This window comes from Tachypleus tridentatus, chromosome 9 (genome assembly GCF_004210375.1).
Source record: "Tachypleus tridentatus isolate NWPU-2018 chromosome 9, ASM421037v1, whole genome shotgun sequence".
NCBI classification, from domain to species: domain Eukaryota; kingdom Metazoa; phylum Arthropoda; class Merostomata; order Xiphosura; family Limulidae; genus Tachypleus; species Tachypleus tridentatus.
In genome coordinates this window covers 104,380,069-104,402,958 of record NC_134833.1, presented here as the reverse complement: position 1 = coordinate 104,402,958, position 22,890 = coordinate 104,380,069, and the positions used below count along the sequence as shown (strand labels likewise).

General features: G+C 31.2%; 1 protein-coding gene across 1 annotated transcript in view; it reads left to right on the top strand.

Moving 5' to 3' along the window:
- The window catches only part of LOC143227212 (uncharacterized), an 83,745-nt gene that overhangs the window by 38,337 nt on the left and 22,518 nt on the right, over positions 1-22,890 (top strand). Inside the window, exons 11-17 of the mRNA XM_076458701.1 lie at positions 3,969-4,034; positions 6,002-6,162; positions 8,698-8,837; positions 11,021-11,278; positions 12,603-12,808; positions 19,331-19,512; positions 21,645-21,793. Of these exons, the coding sequence (XP_076314816.1) occupies positions 3,969-4,034; positions 6,002-6,162; positions 8,698-8,837; positions 11,021-11,278; positions 12,603-12,808; positions 19,331-19,512; positions 21,645-21,793 (1,162 nt within the window). The remainder of the gene's footprint in view (positions 1-3,968; positions 4,035-6,001; positions 6,163-8,697; positions 8,838-11,020; positions 11,279-12,602; positions 12,809-19,330; positions 19,513-21,644; positions 21,794-22,890) is intronic.

Below are 22,890 nucleotides of genomic sequence, written 5' to 3'. Positions count from 1 at the left end.
TTTCAGAATATGTTTGAAGTTAGAAAAAAATAAATGTGTGAGGTTTTCAATTACGAAAACATAAGTTATTAGTTTCTTATTTTTTATTGTCGATTGGTCAGTACGTTGAGTTCGTGAGAACTATGTGTGAATTTTCAAATCGGAGATTAAAGGTCCAAATTTCTTTACGCTATAGTTTCATAGCAATGCGACAGAACTAGTTAACTCAAATAATTTAAGATGTTAAGTACACCGAAAGGTAAATGAACAATAGAAGCTGAACTTCATGAATTTCTAATTAAATTTAAATTACATTGTACACCACAATTCCACTGATTTGTTTAACCTTTGTTTTGAATTCATTAATAGGACAGTTCTGTTATCTTTCTATATAACTGGTGGAAAGAGAACGTAGATCCAAAAACATGAAAGACATAATAAGGCTTTGTATTTACAATAATTTAGCATTTTTCAATTACTAGGTTTTTAAACAAGTAATAGGAATTATACTTTGGTATTATAAAAAATAGATTTATTAAAAACAACACAAAGCCAGGTAGTTTTACCTCAATTGTCAGATGTATAGATCATTTATTTAGTATAAATAACCCTGAAATAAATAATGTTATTCATTTAATCATAATTTAAACATTATTTATCCAGTTGAATTATAAATTGAAAATACTTTAATATCTAATATAGAAGTGCATTATTTAGATTTACAAATTAAAGTATTAATAAGGATGGTAATCTAAATATTTTTTTTTATAAAAGAAAGTATTTTGCCTTTCCAGTTTATGGTTTACCCTCTTTTAATAGCAATGTATCATAGCCTTCTGTTATAAACATTATAACTTCGCAATTACGCACTTATTCAGATATTGTAAAACATTCCGTAACAAATATAAGAGTGTATTAAATAAATATAAAGAAATAAAAATTAGAGAAATTTTACTAAACATTTCTAATAACTATTTTTAGTTATGAATAAGGTCATTTAACAACTTGGCACCACTTTATGCGGGTATACACCTTGCCGCATATAAAGGCTAATTTAGAGCATGATAGTCATAGTTGACTTAATAAATGGGTGGTTGTTGGGTGCTATACTAGTTTACTTAGATAATTGGATGGGATTCTTCATACTAGTACCATACGTTTACCGGCTATTAATTAGTGCCAATCTATCATAATTGAGGCTAGAATGCTAACTTCAAAGCTTAGTTATTAGCTTATTTACCCACAAATGATAGTACGTTATTTTTATGTTTCAATTATTTATTCTTTTCCTATACTTTGGAAAGCAGTCATCTTCCTACGCTGTCTGCAGGCAGTTAAGAGTGATATAGATGTGGGACATTGTGGACTTGAACACCCGCATCTCTCTCTCCTGATTTCTATATTTTTTGTTACTCCTTTATTTTATTTCTTTATGTGAGACTAGCGAATGAAGGTTAAGACAAATAGATTGTTTATCCTCACCGCAATGTGGGTACAACATTTTCAGTCACCTCTAAACCCGAGCGTATATTTGATATCCTACATAATAACTTGTACCCGGCGATATTTTTAACTGGTGTAGCGTTTAATTTATTTTCTACTTTTATTTTTGTTTCTGCTTGTTTTTAGATTATAAGAAACTAATATAACATTATGTAACAGAAATTTTGTTCCTGGTTAGTATTTGTTATTTCTTCTTTGCTTATGTTGTAAAAGAACACAAAATGGCCATTATTCACTTCAATCTTTGCTTTTATGATCTGGATAATGAAGTTTAGAAATTAACCTATTTTCTTTGTTAAAATGGGTAAATTTTCAAATACATAAGGTCTGAATAAAATAACATATGAATCAAGATTTACATGTATTTGTACTAAAGTTATTCAAAATTGAACGAAAATGTTTAGAAGTGAGTAAATTTTCGAGATTTGCGAGTGTAACGTAAATCACTTTGAAGTATAAGCCCCCAGATATAGTCTCGGCATTCGACTTTGTTAGATCAAGATCTCTGATCAAGTCATTAAGGTTTCAATGGATGGGGTAGTATGGGTTTATCAGACCAGCTGCACCTCTGAAATTGTAATTTGGATCTTCAACGTCTACCCTCTCTTCTGATTTGCTGCTCTCCTTTGAGGACGGCTGCTTTCTCTTTGGCGGAGTAGATACAGGGAGCTCAGGGCAGTGTGGCGCTGGTGCGATGGATGATGGAAGGTAAGGTTACATGATAGCAGGTGCAATTTTCCAGTCAGCCTAACGTTTGGAAGGGTCCACCATGCAGAAGTAGCAATAGCTTGAGTGGTCAGTGAGTTCACGCCAAATTATTGTAATAGCGAACTTCATGGCTCTCTTTTCCCCTCTGTACCATGCTGCAAAAGCGCAAAATAAAATTGTTATTATGAAAAATAAATTTATTTCATCCACAACTAATGTGTAAGAGGTTCATGCAAAAGATTTTATGTGATATTTTTCCTGTACTGTTGGAAATTTAAAAAAAGATATTTCAATTTTAAAAGGTCTAAAATGTGAATAATATAAAATCGTACTATTCAAGGAAACAAAAATTGTTCATCTTATCTTGTAGAATTTTTTTGCAGTGCTTGCAGGTAAAATGAGGTGCCCAGAATTTGTCTTGATCCCCGACAGGCATGCCGAAATATGCATTGTAGGCTTCACACGTTTTAGCAGATGCTGTCACAGAGTAATTTTTCCTTCTTGTCCTGATAAATTGGTTACATGCATAGCATAATGCGTCTGGAAAATTCTTGCAGCTTCTTGATGTCATCTCTGATAAAACAGAGAGGTCTTTGTATTCACTTAGGCAGCTTGAACTAAACTGAAGTGGTGAATGGTGAGCCTCTATATGTATATATATATATATATATATTACCATGGAAAGTTTCAGAGAATTCTAAAAGGTTCTTAAATTCTTGTAAGTTCTACAACATTCTAGAAAATTCTTTATCAGCTACTCAGCCCTGAATCTACCTGTAATGTTCTGGAAAATGAGTAAATTTAAAAATTTTATTACCTAGGTCACAAAAGCAAAGTTTGAAGAAGAAAATAGGTCTTTTTTATTCACTTTAGGCATGAGCAATTTGGAAATAACATTTTCTGCCCTGGAACAAAAAAGTAACAATTTTGTTACATAGTGTAATTAGTCAGAGGTTTGGAGTTGCCATTTTCAACGCAGCCCTTCTCTTTGATTTTGTTTACTTAATTTTATCAGTATTAACTTTCTCTAATATATATATGTACATCAATTATATGATCTTTTCTTCTAACAATGTAAGTTTCAAGAATAAAAACAATTTCTGTTAATTTTCATATTTGAAAATATTCCCTGTCATAATGTTGACAAGTAGGAATATTTCAGTGAGCAATATTCACTGTTAGGAATACAAATATTTATCTATTAAATTTCACACTTAGAAATATTTCTTTTGGAAATGGAAAAAATTAACGAAAAAACCGCGCACGATGTTTCAATATCGTAAGAGAAAGTTCATCACCACAGATTGAGGCTTTCGTACATAATATTATATGTAGTATTGTCAACATGTTCATATGCCCCAAAGAAGCGTATTAAAAAGCTTGCAATGGTGTATATCAGCAAGTTGTTTCGTTAGTAACAAAATGTTTCGAAACTTTCTACTTATATTCTGTTCACAGAGACAGTCACATTAAAGTAACTGAACCGAAGGCCAAACAACGCTTTCAATGGGATCTAGCCCAAACAATCAATCGTCGGGTGGTGTTCATGCTAGTGTTTTAAATTGTGATACGTTAAATTCTAAACCACTTTAACGTATGAGATAAATATTTTATTAAATAATGTGATGTTATTCTACATGGTTATCTGTGAATATCAAAATTACCAAGAGCTGGTACTAATTTATATGGTTCATGTATTTTTCTTGAAGTAATTATAAATTTAGATTTAAACAAGTTTTTCTTTGTCATATCTTTGATATATAGTTTTTGTATTTTAGGAGAGGTGAGGAACAAACTATTAAATTATGCATTGATTCTAGAAACAGCACAGACCAAATAAACGGGTACGTATTTTTCAACGACAGATATTCTAAAACATGTCTGTCGTAATAATTATTACAACTAAATTTCATTAAACAAATTGATATTCAGTAGAACCTCAACATGATGTGTACCCTTTCCATTAAGACCCTATATTCTTTATAGTGAGAGGCTCACAATATCAAAAATGATCCAAACAAATATGGATTAAATAATACTGACCATAATAATTGTTGAAGTTTTGCCCTCCTCCTCTCCAAATTTGTTTGGTGTTCATAGTACATTGGTGTTTGTACACGTAGCCATGACATGAAACGCTGTCAACAGGAGATACAAGGTGGTTCATTACTTGTGTCCTTTTCGCCTTCATTATTGGTAGGAAGGTTTCAAAGTACCTTGTTTCAGAGATTTAACTACTTAACATTTCACATTTACTTTCTATGTTTATTTTAAGAATTGCCAGCAAGAGGAAATAATGTAGGGGCCGAGTTAATTCTTCAGACTGGAGAGCCAATATTTTAGTTACCCCATTGTGTATAAGTATTTCAATCGTAATTATCGGTGGCAACATCTCAACAGCTCTAATATCCTCAACACAAACAATACGTATCTGTAGTTAAGCCTTAGTTTCCCTCAAGTATGCTTTACATGCAGTTTATAATGGATTTCGTTCTTTTTTTTTTAGGGACTTAAACGTTAGAGGACCTTGATAACTTTCAGTAAATGTAACTGTAATACAATTTTAGTATCTCTTAGTATATAAGTAAATACATTTTATTTGCACAAATTATATGCACGTATATATGTATAGGTTTCTAAGTTTATCTTTAATAGTTTACTTTAATGTGTGACTGTACAAAACTAGATAAATTACGGACAACCTTCTTGTTAATGACTGTCTTTAACTTATCTAAACATAAAGAATTAACTGTAATTTGAATTTACCGTTGATAAATCAATTTACCTTTTAACTAAAATATGTACACTCCTCAAGTGTCAATAGTTATAGTTTAATTAAACTTCTCCCGGTACATGCAAGTATTGCTCATAAAAAATATAAAACGTTATTAGTAGAACATGCACATATGGTGTAAATGTTAATCATTTATTGCCCTACGTTACACTGACAACCACATCAGAACTTTCGCTCTACTTACTTTTAAGCAGGTGTTAATCACTTATTGTTTCTTTTGTGTTTGTAGATGTGTTTTGTTATTACACTTATCTTGTGTTTAGATGGAGATAGTTCCATTCAAGTTTGATTATTGTACGAATAGTTCAATAAACAGATCTATTAGTTATATTTGTATAGAGTAGATTATTGTAGCTCCGCTTACATTTTATCAAGTGTATAAATTTTTAACTACAAGTTTAGGGTCATACTGTAAAAAAGTACTTAAGTTAAGTTTACCTACAACAAGGTGGGATAAAAGAGAATCTGATATTCACAAATATTAACAATACATTGATTTCATACATAAGATAGATATAATATCTGACAGAGAAGTCGAAAGAAAGTTTTAGAACGCATACATACAACTATATGTGACTGAAATTTGAAATACGATTATGTAATTTTAGGGCAGAGATTTAGCATACAGTAATTGAAGAAAATATTGGAAACGGTTAAATCTATACTCGATAACAGAATAACACAAGTCTAAGACAAAATTATAATGTAGAAAGTAGCTGTTGTTTAACTACAATAAGTGTGTGAATATCTGAATTATAAATTTAGTATTGTGCCTTAAGAAGCACTTCTAAATTAAGTTTAACTTCAATAAGCTACACGCGTGAATAAAAATAATCTGGTACTAATATATATATAAAATAAATTGGCTTCAACTACAAACTCGTGTGATTAGATGTGGGTATGAGTTCAGAAGTTTACACTTGTTGCAAAAATGAAAATAAACGATAGAATGACATTTGTGGATTTGAGAAGAGATAACGAAATAGTTCTTTTTCGTGTTGTATATTTTTATAATAGGTGCGAGCAATGTGTCGGTAAAGTTACAGGTGATGATATAGACTTATGTGGGATCTGTGGTGGGAGGAACGAATGTGTTAGTTGTGATGGAATCCCCTTTAGTGAGTTTAGTATAGACGAATGTGGAAAGTGCTTGAAGAATGGAGACCCACAGCGAAACTGTAAGTATTTATTAATACGCGCACAAACGTTTGTGTTGTTACAGACAAAGTAGTCTTGCCTAAGCCATAGCACTAGGTTTGCTAGCACGTACATGCAAGAATCAGCCATATGATGACTTTACAGAAACGTTTGGTATCGGTATATTTTCACTTACGTTATGTTTGCAATGAGTATAGGATAGATCAGTTCTTCATTAAATGGAACGATAATAAAGTCAGAATACGTTGCAAACGACATTGGACCACACAGCAGAAATGAGGGCACCGAAAAGTTGAAAATTTTATTTTGGAAACTTGAAATGTCATGCAAAGTGCATGCAAGAAGCAGGAGCAATGTACACGATTTTGATTTAATTAAAAGAACTTTAGAATATTTTTGTTTTCCTTCTAAATTGCTATTTTTATTAATTTAAATCAATACACTCAATCATTTTTATGTTATGGTAAAAATTGTTGATTAATGTAATTGATTTAACGAAAACAGCTCAGGATATTTAAAACTATTTTCAAGCGAGCTGAAATCATATTCATATTTATATCAATGTTATGTAATTGGAAAATAATTGCATATAAAACAACTCGAGAAAAGGTATACAGAATTTTAAGACTGAGAAAACACGAAGTATAATAAAAATATTGGCCAGTGTGACAATCAAAGAGCTTGAAGTGTTGCAATCTTTAGGTAACTTGTAGAATACGGATACTGCAATATGAACATTTTAAAGAGCAACAATGTGACGATAAAAGAGTTAATAGTATTGGTAACTGTAATTAATGTGTAGAAAACAACTATGGTAAATACAATGTAAAGAGAAATATTTTGTAAGATAAGTTAAGGATAAATGCTAGAAAATCTATGTAAGATAGCGTCCAAAGGGAAATTAATGAATAAAGGTAAAAGTTCTTATTGAAAATGACACGGTTTTACAGATAAAAATATAGCTTACTGGACAGTTATCTGGTTTGTTTATTATTGAGCGCAAAGCTTCACAACGGACGTTTGTATTATGCCTACTACGGGCATCGAAACCCAGAGTTTAGCGTCATAACCCCTCACATTTAAGGATGAGCCACCAGGGTAAAGAAGTGATTAGCTTGCTCGAACTGTGAACGTGAGGATTCTTAGTTCACGATACAAAGTCGCTGAACGTAATCCCTACTTTTCATTTGTCGTTACACTAAAAGAGCGACTGTCAACTCTCAATATTCGATCAAACACAAGTAGCTCAAGAAGTAGCTGTGAGTGCTTTTGATTAAGCGCCTTTATAAAGACAGTCAGTTCAAAATTAAGAATGGCTATGCAGAGGTGGCCCATAATATGTTCTGTATCTATGCTCGAAATGTGAAACAGACCAAATGCTTTTGTGAAACTAGATTAAATAGATGTGGTAGAGGAATGAAAAAAAATTGATATTAGAAGCTTGGTTGACTGGAATACCTTTTATCACATACGAGAAGATATGTTGTTTGTTCTTTAATTTCCCTGAAAGCTACATGAAATTAATCTGGTCTAGCTGTCCCAAGCTGATAAGTGATAAAATGGAAGAAAGAAAGACAGTAAATTAACATTAGTTACCGCTCGCTAACTTTTGGGCTACTCTTTGACAACAAAGAGTTGAATTCATCGTCACATTATAACACATCAATGGCTTCGAAATCGCAATCTAAAGAAAGATCACCGGAGGAATATCTTTTAAATAAATGCTTTTGGAAACGATAAAGTAACTTCTTGAGATCCTTGTAGTTACTCTGACTTCTTATAATTCAGATTATTTCCTCCGTCTTTTTTACGATTAACGATACGTATGTTGTAATGGTTTATGGGGCGTATTTATTTTCAATGCTTGAAATGTATGACGTGCATATGATAGCTCGTGTTTGATGAAAAACACCACTGCATCTTTAAAACTTTTAAGATTTGTCATAAAACTGTAATAATTACGAGACTTTTTGTGGTCTTTAAATGTTCAAAAATGTATTTGATTTTATCGATTGCCTGTTATTATTGAAGTTTATCTTTTCAACCTCTTCTGTTCGATAACTAGATATATCTTCTTTCTCTCCGTATGACTGCTAAAACGTGTCTGCTTTCCTACTTTCCTATCTTTTCAAATAGACCCTGTGTGTTATGTGAGCAATGCTTTTCACATAAGTTAATGTTACTATAAGCTTTCTTGGTAGGCCCAACTCCATTTTCACAGCGGCATTTCTCCGTAGTTACACCGCTAGAAACCGGGTTTGATTCTCGTGGTGGGCAGAGCAAAAATGGACGTTTCTGTAGCTTTGTGATTAATTCCAAAGAAACAAAGCTACTTGGTAAAGACATGTGGCGTGCGTAAGAAAGTAAAGTGCTATTCATATTCGCCTATAATTTCAAGTTTGCAACGACTAATTGAGAGGAATGCAAAAAAAAAAGAAATATTAGCACTCTAGTGTTATATTTTATAACTGAAATTTGTTTTTTTTTAAATAATGTTTGTTTATGTTTAATCGCATATACATAACCTAATGTTGTATAATACGGTATTTTACCAGATTGTACCACTATGGAATTTCTAACATATTCAATGATCTCAACCTCTTCAAGAAAGATTATCATTATTATTAAATCTCCAGAAGATGTATACAACATGACATTGAAGTGTGAACTATTTGACAAGGAAAATAATTCTTACGTGAGTAAAATTCTTTAACAGCAATGAGTTTGTTCAATTGGTGTAGTGCAGTGTTTTCTGTTGCTGGATTTCCACTTCATGCTGCAAAGTTGTTCATCGTTTTTAGTCATAAGATATATTGTGACAAGTGAGCGAGGTAAAAATATAAGTGCATATTTCGATATTGTACATTAGATGATGTGGATATTTGAAGCTTAAAGCGATGTTTTAATATTGTACTATTTCTATTTCCTAATTATTATTAAAACCATTATTACACAATGTCTTACTCAGTAGCTTTCGATTTGCTTAATTTAAAAATCACGTGCAGATTATAGTATCAGAGTATCAGAGGCAATGTTCACTGAAAAAAAAAATCTAGTTATATAATTAGCTTATTGATGATTACATAAGTTGTTTGGAGTTTTTAGGTCAAATCCAATCTACTTGGGCTAATATTATTCAGGTTTACGAGCTACTCTGAGTAGAGACAATAATATATATAGTAAAAGTAAATGGAATCACATGCGACTAAAAGATTTCTTTTGAATGTAGGATCTTGAAACCTAAACATACGTAAATAGTTTTAACTTACTATTTTCTTGTCTGTCTAGGTATTCACATTTTGCGTGAAAGCTAGGTATATTTCATTAAGTTTCTAATATCTTAAAAACATTAGTGTAAAGGGTTTAATAAAATTCAATTTTCTGAGATTCATATTGACATAAGCTCAAAATTTGCTATCAAGACTAGTTTGCTCGTGCTACATATGATTATTGAAACACCAAGTCGTGTGATTTTGGTCAAAGCATACTCACTAAACTACAAGCTGTCAGTTAGTAATAGGCGTGAGCAGAAAATAATTCAGAGCAATATATATTAACAGTGTTGAGAAATGTTCAGAAAGAAATAGGATTTTTCTTTATCATTCGCTGAAATGAGTAAATTGAGACCGAATATGATCGTAATGTATTAACAGCACCATATATTATGTTTCCGAAACAGATATTATGTAATGCTTTTACCATACGACCATATGTTATGTTTCCCAATAGACGTCATGTAATGTTATTACTATATGACGACTGTAAGCGACATTAACTCTTACATTTTTTTATTGTTATTCTAATCAAAGTGAAAGGTGTCGGATGTGTGAAACTTCCGCAACCTGTTTCTTTCACCATTGCATACTAGTATTAAGCTGCGAGGGTCAGCGATTGTAAAAGGAACTGAGTTTTCATTTCATAAAAGAGAAACAGAACTGTAGCAGCTCTCACCTTATTCCCTAGTATTCATGATTTCTATTCTTAACAACCAAATAATGGTGGAACGAATCCGAATTCTACTGTTAACAATCAGACAGTGGTGAGAGAACTCGCAGTCATGGTAACTATGCTAGTTTCTAGAAATTGTCGTAGCTGCGAAACTAATTAAGGGGGAACTTAGCAAGTTCTATGTAAGTTCTATAAATAGGCTCTTGGTTCAGAATAATTTTCTTGATTAATAGTATATGTACGTGATATTTAAATATTCTCACTTATAGAAACACCATTTGATACCTTATGATGTTTCCACATCTTATGAACTAAACTTTTTTTCCTTGGGAAGATTGAACTGTAATTGTCCAGATTGAAATTCACAATCATACGTGAGAGGTCAAGCTGTCCAGCCATTTTCAATCGTGACTTTTGTTGCAAAACACCAAGTTCATGCTCTCTTTACCTAACTTTTTTAACCAACCAATGATATTTTACTATTATTAAAGACCATAACATTCCAGTATCTAACCAACGATCTCTAATTTTCAACTTTCTCTCTACCTAACCCACGGATGCCTTTGGACTAGGTCAGACAACCCAACTGTTCTCAGTGAGTCAGAAAGACGCATCCCCAACAGAAAGGGGAAAAAATAGTTTATTAATTTACTGAGGTCTTCCACTGGGTTAAACATTGAAAAGATGTCAATTTGCACTTCCAGTTGTCCACAGCGGTCCAGGACCAAAGAAGAAGGTATCTTCAGAGGAGAAATATATTACTATAACTTTTAAAATGAGATTCTGTTTTGTTCACAAAGAAAATATTGTATTATATCAATGATAATATAATGTGTATTGAGCTCTTAAAAAGATAGTTTTTTCTTTTTTTGATTGTTTTATTGTATATTTATATATATTAAATCAATTAATTAATATATTTATTTCCAGACTGAATATATTTCTATGAAGATGCATTCTTCTTATCAACATGATTCCGGTGCCTGGATGTTCAAGTATAGAGAATTGTTTACAGTGAAAGACCACTTGATGAATTATATATTATTTTTGGTTTCCTGCGAAGTGTCCATAAATTTAACAACAGGAATTCATCGGCTCACTGCTCAGAAGCTTTTCATGTGGGATTTGGAAATGTTTGTGATTAAAAAAATCACACCATCTACAATAGGCATCGAAGAAAATGTGAAGGTAATTATAATTAACTTGTAAACTGTAACTTAAAAAATAAAGTATATTAACTAAGAATGTTTTAATGTAACCAGATGTTTAACTTCCAGAATAATCTGGTATAAAACAGGCAAACTAATCAGTAGGATAGGAAAAAATGGCCATTATATTATATGGAGTGTTAACCGCTTGGTGTATTTAAAAGTTGCAATCTGCTTCTCCGATATGTAATGATAATAGTAGTGAAGAAGGAGATGGTTTTCACGTTAGTAAAAAATACATACAATCGTTATCACATAAACAATAGAATATAAGTACATAATGTATAAAATATAGTATAGCTGAAACTGAATATTTTCATATATTAACACAAGCTAGTAAATGTTATCATTACAAATAATTCCTTCTATGTTACACAGTATATTATATAAAATATTTGGACAGAAGTCCGTGTAGCTAATAATTGGATTTTTAAGAGAAGCACTTAATTATTTGATGGTTTGGGTTTATGTGGTTTATTCAGTTTTTTATCAATAAATTGATATAGAAAACTATAGAAAGAACGAAATGTGTTTAATTGTTTGCAGAAAATGTTCACGAATTACAAAAGTTTTAAGCACGTCACATGTATCGACAAGTATGTGAGGCTATTGTATTGGAACAAAAGTAGAAATAATGCATTGTTGATTGAAATGTTTAATTGTCAGACTCGTTTCATCTCCGTCACATATTAAACTTTCCACAGTTGGTTTAATCTGACTTTATAGATACTTAATAGCCCCGATGGTTTAAAGGTAAATCCAAAAACTTATAATATCGGATTTCGATATTAAAATATTAAACAATCCAAAATTAGTTTAAATTCACTTTAAAAGGTTCAACCAAAAGGTTCAACGGTAAATATAAAGGTTTTTAACATGTAAAACCGGGTTTCAATACTCGTGATAAGCACCCCACAGATATTCCATTACGTAGCTTTATGCTTCACAATAAATAAACCAACAAATATATATATACAATTTATTTCATTTAGTGATATATAGAACATTTGAATAAAAACAGAGTATGAACGCTTATATTATAAATTATTATGCAACAAATTAGCACATTATATTTTAACAATAAAATAATAGGTTATAAGAGAAAGTAATAGGTCATCGTGTAGTATGTAACAAAGTAACTTAGTGGGGAATTTCTTTAATTGTCAATTATTGGTCTCACAGAAGAATCTGTATGTCATGTCTGTTTTATTATTATTTTTATGTTACTTGTTTCTTATTTATTAAATACGAAATAAAAATCCTATATAAGAAGTATCGTTATTTATGATTTTCTACTGTTCTAGGTGACAGTGGAAGTGGAGAATAAGACAACGTCAGGATTATGGTGTTTTTATGGCACTTCTAAGGAGATGAGGACAGTTTCCAAGGCGATTATTTTGGGGCCATATTCAGTTCAGTGTGACATTTCTGCCACCTCAACACGTAATTCGTATCAATTAGTGATAATTCCAGAATCGAAGATTGTAAATAATTCAACACGTATATCAGCGTAAGACAATTTGTTTCAATTTCTTGTTAATTCTATACTTTATTTTCAGAATAAAAATAGTTTGTGTAAATAGTTATTCGATGAAGAATATTTTTCAGCGAAATGTGTTTATGTATAAAAAGGAAACCTGTAATATCACTTTCACTTTGTTTTTTTGTAATGGATCACAAACCATGAATTATCAGATTAATGAACTAGGAACACTAACCACTAGTGGTTAGTTTAAGCTTTCTGTTATATATCGAAGTTAGCCGCTGTTTTTACAAAGAATAAGAAACAATCTAGTTCTTACACTTCATTATTAAACGATCCAATGAACCTGCACTGGGTTTAAATGCTTTAATTTGCCCAAATATTGTTTCTAAGTTAATGTTCACAAATGGTGGAGAGGATCTGTGGTACGCTCCTTAAGAATTGTAACATGCTGTTCGTCTTACCATCTTCAGAAGAGTATTGTTACAATGAAAAGTGTTGTATTGTGAACGAGAGCCTTATCAAGGTTATCACTGTGAGTAGATCAATACCACAAAAAAGGAAACAGTTGGTAGACTTTAGTTAATGGTACAATAATTACAATAATTAATATACAATAATATATACTTCGACACTCTAAACAAAGGTAACTGAAAACTTCATAAGATTCCACTATCATTGCGTCCTAAGTGACAAAATTTATTAGTCACCTTTCCAAGATTGCATTTAATTATTTCGTTAAAATAAATTTATAGACGATTGTTTCATAGCCTTCCAATCATCTGATATTTACTGATTTAATAAATATGTAATGTTAGCTTTTAAAGTATTTCAATAAATGCGTTTCAAACGTGAAACTATTTGTTTGATATCGCCCAAAATTGGTATCAGACTCTCTAAAGTGATTATCCACTAACTTACAAACTAAAATACTTTTTTATTAACGTTTACTGCTGATAATGAATGATAAATTGTTTTTTGTTTCATTATCTTTACATTTTGTCTCATGAAATTAATACCAAATACTAGCTTCAAATGTGTTTTTTTGTAATTTTTATAATTACTTCATAAACCAGATATCATTGATGAATATTAAGTTCATAAATTGCTCATATATGGCGCTTGGAGTAATACATCTTAGGAAGATAATTAGAAATTGTAGTAATCTTTAGATTCAATAGATGGAACAAGGATTGTGTTGTATTTGTAGTTCTGTTATAGTAAGTCCCACTGTGTTTAGTTCATATATTATCACACAGAGTGTCATGATGCAACAGAATTGAATACCCATATTACTAAATACTTCAAAAATACGTGATTGAAAGCAGTGAACAATGTGAAATATCGTTGGACAAAAATATCGTACTATTTCATATTCTGAATAATATATTTACACTAGGTTGACCAAATTGTTCTGAATTCCTGGGTAAATATAATTTCAACGTTTTCTTCTTCGTTTGTACAAACTGAACAGTGCGAATGATGAAAAGTACATATAATGGAATCGTGGAAGACGTTATGCCTTCAGTTGTACTTCAAACTTTCTTTCAGTTTGCGTTTCATTATTACTTTAGGTTTCACGTTACATACAACTATCGCGTAGACAAACCGGATATGTATTGTAGAAATAACAATTACTGTAATATGATACTGAGCAAAACGTTGCGTGAACTAATTCATCATAAATGAATTCTGAACGAAGGAAGGCCTCACTTTTTCTCATTATTTTTTGTTTGTCATCTTTGTCCTTTCTTTCTTTCCTTGTCAGGAAATTGGGTTGAAGGAACCAGCAGTGCATAAAAATATAAAATTACTTCACCTCAACTTTGGCTTTAGAGTTGTGGGCATAATACTTTGTGAAGAAAGGAAGCGCCTAATACGTTGATTTCCGTCCCACGGAGGACGCATCCACCAAGCAAGGTAGGCCCGGCATGGCCAAGCGTGTTAAGGCGTGCGACTCGTAATCTGAGAGTCTGGGGTTCGCATCCCCGTCACGCCTAAACATGCTCACCATTTCAGCCGTGGGGGCATTATAATGTGACTGTCAATCCCACTATTCGTTGGTAAATGAGTAGCTCAAGAGTTGACGTTGGGTGGTGATGACTAGCTGCCTTCCCTCTAGTCTTACACTGCTAAATTAGAGACGGCTAGCATAGAAAATCCTTGAGTAGCTTTGTGCGAAATTAAAAACACAAACAAACAAAACAAACCAAGCAAGGAAACCAGAAAAAGGCACCAAAGGTCGTCAATAACTCTTCTTTTTCCAACTTAAGGGTCTTTTTTCTTGTTCTTCCTTTTGATTATACTATGTAAGCTTCAAGCAGACTCTAACCTTCAGAATTATAGGATTTAAGAAAATGACATATAATCGAAGATATTGAAATTCCCGAAAATCTGATCTATGTGTTAAATATCGACTGGGAGAGTACCCCGAAAAAAAGTGCTCGTAGTTGAATATCATTTGGGAAAGATAAAAGTTGATGTTACTATTAGAAACATTATTTAAAGGCATGGATTGCCCAATAAACAGTTAGATGTTTCTCTTACGGTGGGCTCAGTCAAAAGAAGAATGGTATGGGACATTTATTTCTGTCATGGTGCGGGGGTGGCGGCAACAGACAGGAATTGTTTTGACAACTTGTTTTGTAAAAAAACAGTTTAAAAAAAAAAAATAAAATGAGTATGTTAACTTTAGAACTTGTCCGGTAAGTGTAGGTTTTTGTTGATCGGGTTGAAATATTGGTTTGGAGACTGGTATTCGATAAGCAATTCTGTTTTGCTGACTTTGTAACTTTCTATATATGTTATGTCATATTGCAAGATATCATACAGTCATATTCTAGATGTAGCCTGATATAAGCTTCATCAATTAGGACGATATACTGATTTTTGATATCACCCCTCTCCGATTCTACCTCGGGTAACTCTTTGAGAGAGTGAATTCAAGTGATACACTTTAGAGGCGGTTCCTCGAAATTTAACTGTGTTAATGAATTTAATTATCATGTTCTACAGCTTTAACCCTGTTTCAGATAATTTCTTTCTTTGCTTATTAATAGATAGTAATCGATTGTAACATAATTAAGAGCCACTCACTATTTGTCGCAATAATTGACAACCATAGGATCATGTGCTCCGTGTGTTTGCATCATGAGCATATTGAGATTCATTAGCTAAAATAAGAATCAGGAAAGAATTATCATTACAGAAATAATATAAAGTAGTAAGGTGAGAACTGGTCCTTGAGTAGCACCTGCTTGAAGGAAAGGAATAAGGTACTGTATTATTAACTCTGGCTTGAAGGAAAGGATATACAGGTTGTATTATTAACTCCTACTTTTGTAGAGCTGTTGTAGATAAAACTTGAGACTGTGTGAGTGAAGAGAGTTAGAATGTTGTAATTGAATAATCAGTTTCAAATCATTGTGCCATAAACAGTCAAAAGTCATTATTTGGCTTCACTGAGGTTGCAAGTGTCGTGTATTCTCTATGAAATATCTAACCCGATCACGTTAACCTTACTGAGTGATTAGCTGTTTGTCTTTTCTTGCGAGAAGCGTTTGCATATGACGTAACAAGTTGTTAAGTTCAAAACAGAATAAAATTCGATTAGCTGTAATTTTTTTTCATGGAGTCTACTGTATTTTGTTTAGCAGACCATAATTCTTAAGGTTGTCTTAAGAAGGACTTTAATTATTGCTGTTTTTGTTAGTGAAGGATAGTAGCCTTGTTGAAATAGAATATCAAACAGCGCCCAGAGAAGCATAATAGAATGTTTAGAATGGTTTCTGCACACGAGATTGCCGACATTATCCTCCCTCGATGTTGCAGTTTTAAAATATTTGGCGCTCACTTTGGGTTTTGTTGCAGTAAAGTACCTTTTGATAACGTTCTTGGACAGGGGTGCATGAGATTTAGTTTCTTAAAGTATTTCCGAAAATAGAGGAAGAAATTAATTACTATTAACTGGAGTCCGAGTGTCTACTTTGGTAAAATGCTGTTCATCAGAGGGAGTGAGACTGGAATTATTTGATGTGTTTATATAATAATCTTAAAAAGTTTTACTTTTTATTTGTCAGTTGTAGCAGTTATGGTTAGATTCAAAAGATAATGTGTTGCAAATTTAGTGCAGAAATGGGTCTTGTTTAATCTACTGAAACATAGAAACATTTTACCAATTTAAACCCTGTTGTTGCATGATTAGTTTTTTTTTTAAACATCTTGTATTTGCTATTGATGAGCAGTTTAAGAGATACATCTTTTCTCGTTGGAATAAACGTAACAGTCATTGTATATCGAGGATAGTTAAGGTCCCAAATCTTAGTTTGTGTGATAAATATTCAGCTGATAACAGCGGAAATTAGTTTAGTAATCGTGAGTCTGTGATCAACGCGTTAGAAATGTACTTTCCTTTTTAGATTAGTCCAATTTAGCCCATTATATATTGTCACATTATATTTGTTCTAACATCTTATTTTATACACGCTCAGCTTGAATGTATTTTAATTGCTTATTTTGTATATGCTTGGATTACATTTGTTCTAATCTTTTATATTTTACACAGCAGTTGAACGTTGTTATCACATAGAAAAACCATGTGGCAAGTGTATCTTAAAATCGTACAGAAATTGTTTTCAATTCTCTACGATGTAATTCGTGAAAATATTCTTATAAACTAATCCTATACATAATGGTGTTATCACTACGTTATCAGTTACATAACAAAAACTGAAGACATTTTTATAACTCATTCCAACACAAATGTAAATTGTATTCATGAATTTACACTACATACGTAATGAATAGTGTCTGACTCAAGTAAATTAAATAGTACACTTCAAATGTGTACCATAATGTAAAAAAAAAACAAAAAAACTTTATAAAGCAATATTACCACGTTAATAATAAATGTTTGGAAAAACTATAATGTAAAATAAAATACAAAAACTGTTGGTCTTCAGGTTATCAAAGTCTTAAAAATAACGTGCAGCAAAATACTTTGTAGAAGCTCTACCGGAGACATTACATTAATAAGGAGTATGCTTGAGTTGCTTGAAATTACGGACTTCACTAAGAATTATTGTGAAAGTGTTTTAAAAAACAGTTGGTAATTTTACTTGAATATAGTAATGTTCTAGGGTGTTTTCAGCTATAGCAAAAGAGATTCCAAAACATAAACACTGGTATTACATTTACCTGATCAACAGTTTCTAATAATATATTAATTTAAAAATCATCGTGAAGTTATTCTCGGTAAGTCGGTCGTTTCTTTATTGACTTCATCGTTTGAAATGTCCATTGGAAGATGACATAATGACAATAACCTTTGAAAATATTGACAAAACTTTTGCCACAACTAATATAAAACTAGCAGGTCTGTAATTACTGAGACAGTTTTTATTACTTTTCTTGAAAAGAGGAGTGAATTAGTTAACTTCTAATCCTTTGGATCCTCTTTTTTGATCAGGGACTTACAAAAATAGTAGCAATTAACTCATATAGAATCTTTAAGGTGAAAATAGAACAAAATATTATTTATTAGGGTTTTACTGATTTATACCAGCTATAAAATATTTCAAACTTTGCAATTATTTTAAAATTGATAAAATAAAACTCTAAAAGAGTATATATTTTAAGCGAGAAATTGTTTATTCAACGGTTTGCTACACTTTATATATGGTTATTTCGTTAATATCCACACCACGTGTTTTTGTAAGTAGTACAACACGCAAACGTGTGTTTCCTGTATCAGAAGTCAATGGTGAATTTCGTTGTATGTAACAAAATGCACTACAAAAAATAAGGTGGTTTCTGACTGACTAACACAAATTACAGTCTAATATTTATATGATGCTGAAATCACGACTGACCTAACAGTATCTTTAAATTAATAGTGAGTATTCTTTCTTAAAAAGCTATATCTTTGCTGCCTTCCTTCTCTATATTTTCTATCTTTCGTTCAAGCCAGTGGCTTTAAAAATTATCAGATGATAAGATTTACTGGAAGCATTTATTGAACTAAAGTTCTTTATTCTGTTACCAATTACCAAGATACATTGTTTTTAGACAAATCTAACCCAGGTAATAAGCTCATTTTCAGTGTACTAATAATGTTTTACCATTCTTTACAATCAGAAATTATTAATTGTAGAAAAGGCAAGTTTAGATTAACATCAAATGCTTATTGTAGTTTATCTGATAACGTATATAAATTATGAAATGCTTCGACTTTGTGGAATATTTCGTACGATCTTACGTAATAATTACAGGCAAGTGGTTGCTAAAGACGTAAAGTTTTAATTTATTATCAGAATATACTGATTATTCCACCATATAGAAATTTGATTTTAGATATTTTAATAATTTTTTTCGAATACTGTAAAACTGTTTTTCGCGCTTGTTTATGGAAAATGGATGTTTATATTTTCCATAGAATTTAGAAACAATGTTATCTTCATGATTCTTAGATAAATAAATTAAATTCATTTTTGTAGATTTTATTTAATGTATCATATAATTATTGTGTGTTATGATCTTTGTTTTTAACAGATATCTAAGTAATAGTAAAGCATATATTAGACCCAAGGCTCCAGCCCCACTGGTGATTGAAGCTGTAATTACAGAAGAACTGACTGAAATCAGGATAACGTTTAATATTAATCTCTACAAGCGTTATACGACATGTAGAGACAGTTTCACTTCAGCGACTTTGCAACAGTTAGGTGTTAATGGTAAGTGTGAAAATGAAATATTAATTATTCTTACAGATTAATATCTTTGTTATTTTTGAAGGAAGCAAGACTGAAACACGATAAATATTTTACATCAAAAAGCTTGCACTTTTAGGATTATTTAAATTTTCTGTGAAATTCTGGTAAAGTTGTAAATTGGTTTTACTCTTATATTTGGTTTTATCGGTATGTGACAGTGTAAAACAGATACTTAGGCTCAATGTTGATGGTAGAACGTAGCAGCAAATATATGTTTTTGTATGCTTTATAAATAATGTTAAATTTAATTTCTTATTAAAGCTAGTAGCATAAACAATATTGGTTATAGAAGCTGATATTAGTTTCATCGTTATTTTAATTTTTAAATTTAGAGATACTTTCTTTTTTGTATTTAAATTTATTATATACATTTAACGCTGGCCCAAATTTCCTGAGATGACTGAACAACATGTGATTTTGTTGGGTTTGTCACTAAATAATGATTTAATTTATACTGTATTTTCGTGTTTTTAGTTTATTGACATTATATACTTCTGGTAACTTTATATATATAGTTGGTCTCATTAATTTTGTTATTTTCTATATACTCAGCTATTCTTTTTTTTAAGCAACTCAGAATAATTAATTAATTTTCTACTTACTAATTTTGTTACGGTGTTTAACGCTCCTGATAAGAGTAAGTGCGCTTGTTATAACCTGTTTGTTAGGGTCTTTGACCAACAATCTGCAAGTCAGGATGTCGAAACTCGGTCAGGAAAATGTTTGCTCTGTTATCAGTCGAGATACTTTAATGTAAACTTTAGGGTTACTGTTTGTTGGTGTAAATGCAACCCAAGAGTTGGCGGTAGGTGCTGCTTGTCGGTTGCCTTTTCTCTGATCAACAGTTATAAATTAGGGACAGTGGCAAATAATGTTAAAGTTAGTAGTTTTGCCGTAAAGGGCAGATAAAGCGAATAAACTTATTTATATTAGATTTAAGTAGAACTAGTGTATATACAAAGTGAAGTTGAATAAATTTTTATTTAAAGATTGGTTCTTGAGGCTTTTACCTAGAAACTATTTTATTCTTACAATGGTTCTAAATTGTTCTAATTATTATGAAAATGCCTGAGAATCTAAGAATGTTTATTTAAAACATTTAAAATTAATGCAACAGCGATAAGGACAAAAATTACCAGCAGTGAGTATTTCTTGTTTCAGATCTAGTCGACGACTATATGAGCTGGTCTCCCTATTTTAAAAGTGATAGCCTATAGGAAATCCAGCTAGTGAACTCCACTTACTGCTAGCTCTTCGGTTACATTTTATCAAATAAAAATTGGATTGATCTCGCATTATAACACCCCCACGATTGAATGGACCATAATGTTTGCTAACGGGTTTTAAACTCGTGACCCTCAGATTACGAGTCGATCCCCAATCTACCATGCTATCCCAAACCAGAACTAAGTATTTGTATTACAAGCTGTATTTACACTAGTACAGCACTGGTAGGCATTTTTATCACCAACTTTATCAGAATATCATAAGTATTGGTGTTGATAACAATTTCACAACAATGGGAAGTATTGCTATCATTAATTGTTGCATAAATGGCAAGTATTAATATTTTAGTTACGTCACACCAGTGGCGAGGTATATCTGCAGTTAAAGTTATGATACCAATTCTGAGGTAAAACTATACTTAGTTATCTTCAACACTATCATTACAATTGTGAGTATATTTCTCACCAACTTTATTGCAACAACTATCACCAAGTCTTTTAAAACAATGATAAATATTGCAGACTCAATCACAACGTGGTTGAGAATAACCATCTCCAAGTTAAAAACATATATTATTATAGCTATTTAACTGGTTACTTTTTTTGTCCTGTATTAATTTTAATTAAGTATTAGTGAATACATGAACATATTTTATCACTATATTACTTTGTCTCAAAGTAATACTTTGTGAAATGTTATTTTTATATCTTTAAAATTAATTATATTCACATATTTCATTAGATATAGAAAATATTATTTCAAAATATAAGTATAACTGTGTTTGTACATACTAGTAGGATACGTAGAAAAACTGTGGCACCACATTAAGCATTTTATCATTTTGTACGTAATTTTTTTTTTTGCAGTGCCATCTTGCAGGATGTTTGGAAACTTTATCTTTATATCTCTCCCATCTGCTTTCAAGTACACATCAAATGTGACAGTAGAGTTTGCTGAAACCAATTTCCAATATAACCCTAGGGGAGTCGTTCATGTGACGCTACCTCATAAAACGGTCATTAAAATTAGCTATTGTAGTAGATTCTTTCAAATTGTATGTAGTTTGTCACCTACAGGTAGAAACCCTAGTCGTTATTTTGCAAATATATTAACTTTGTTTGTTCTTAACATTTAATTTTTCTTTTAGTATCACAACATAATTTAACTATATTTTAAAATGTCTACTGTTACGTATTATAATTTATCTCGGACGAATTTCGATTTATTATGCAACATATTATGATTTCCAATAGCCAGAAATATTAATTTTACTTTAATGTTAATTGAATGCTGATATTTATGTCATTTTTGTATTTATCGATGATATTCATACACGCAATTTTGTTTCTTATCACAATCATATTTTAATATACAAACAACAATACAATTTGTAATAAAGGTTATTACAAATAATGATTTGTATACAAGTGTTTTACAAACTTACAAACAATACTGAGTCTTCTATCTGATTTGAAACTGAATCTCTTATCGACGGTTCACGGACAGCGAATTAATTCTATGTCGACACACAGGTGCACTTTTTTAGCAGGAAAACTATCTGTCTCTTTCTTGACTGCCCTCACGCGATTTACAAACTCATTTTCACCGCGGAATATATTTGATGCTCTTGTAGAAATATTATCTTCCGAAGTTACTTCTTTAAAGTTGAACAATTTGTAATATTTTAAATCTATAACGTTCCTGGTTCAATATCTGTAGTTTTCAGATTAATAAGCGTTTATCACAATTATAGCTTCTGAGGTTTATAATATACTAACTGTAACAAACCAAGAATATTGCACTGTCTCTCCATGTGTTGTGACGGCTACTTTTTATACTTATTAGGAGAGGTTCTCGTAAGTTCAGTTGGCAAAGATGTGAAACGTGTTGATGATACTTACATCCGATAATCTTCTAAAAATTCAAAAGACAGGCGGAACTTTCGGAATGCACATTTTATAATATAAGTTACATATGTTTCTAAATATATATTAAAGTAAAACGTAGATATTAAAATAAATATATAATATTAAATTCGCCATTGTACTAGATTATTTTCAACTGAACAATCTTATAGTTATGTGTAACATTTTGCAGTTTAATGTTTTCTAC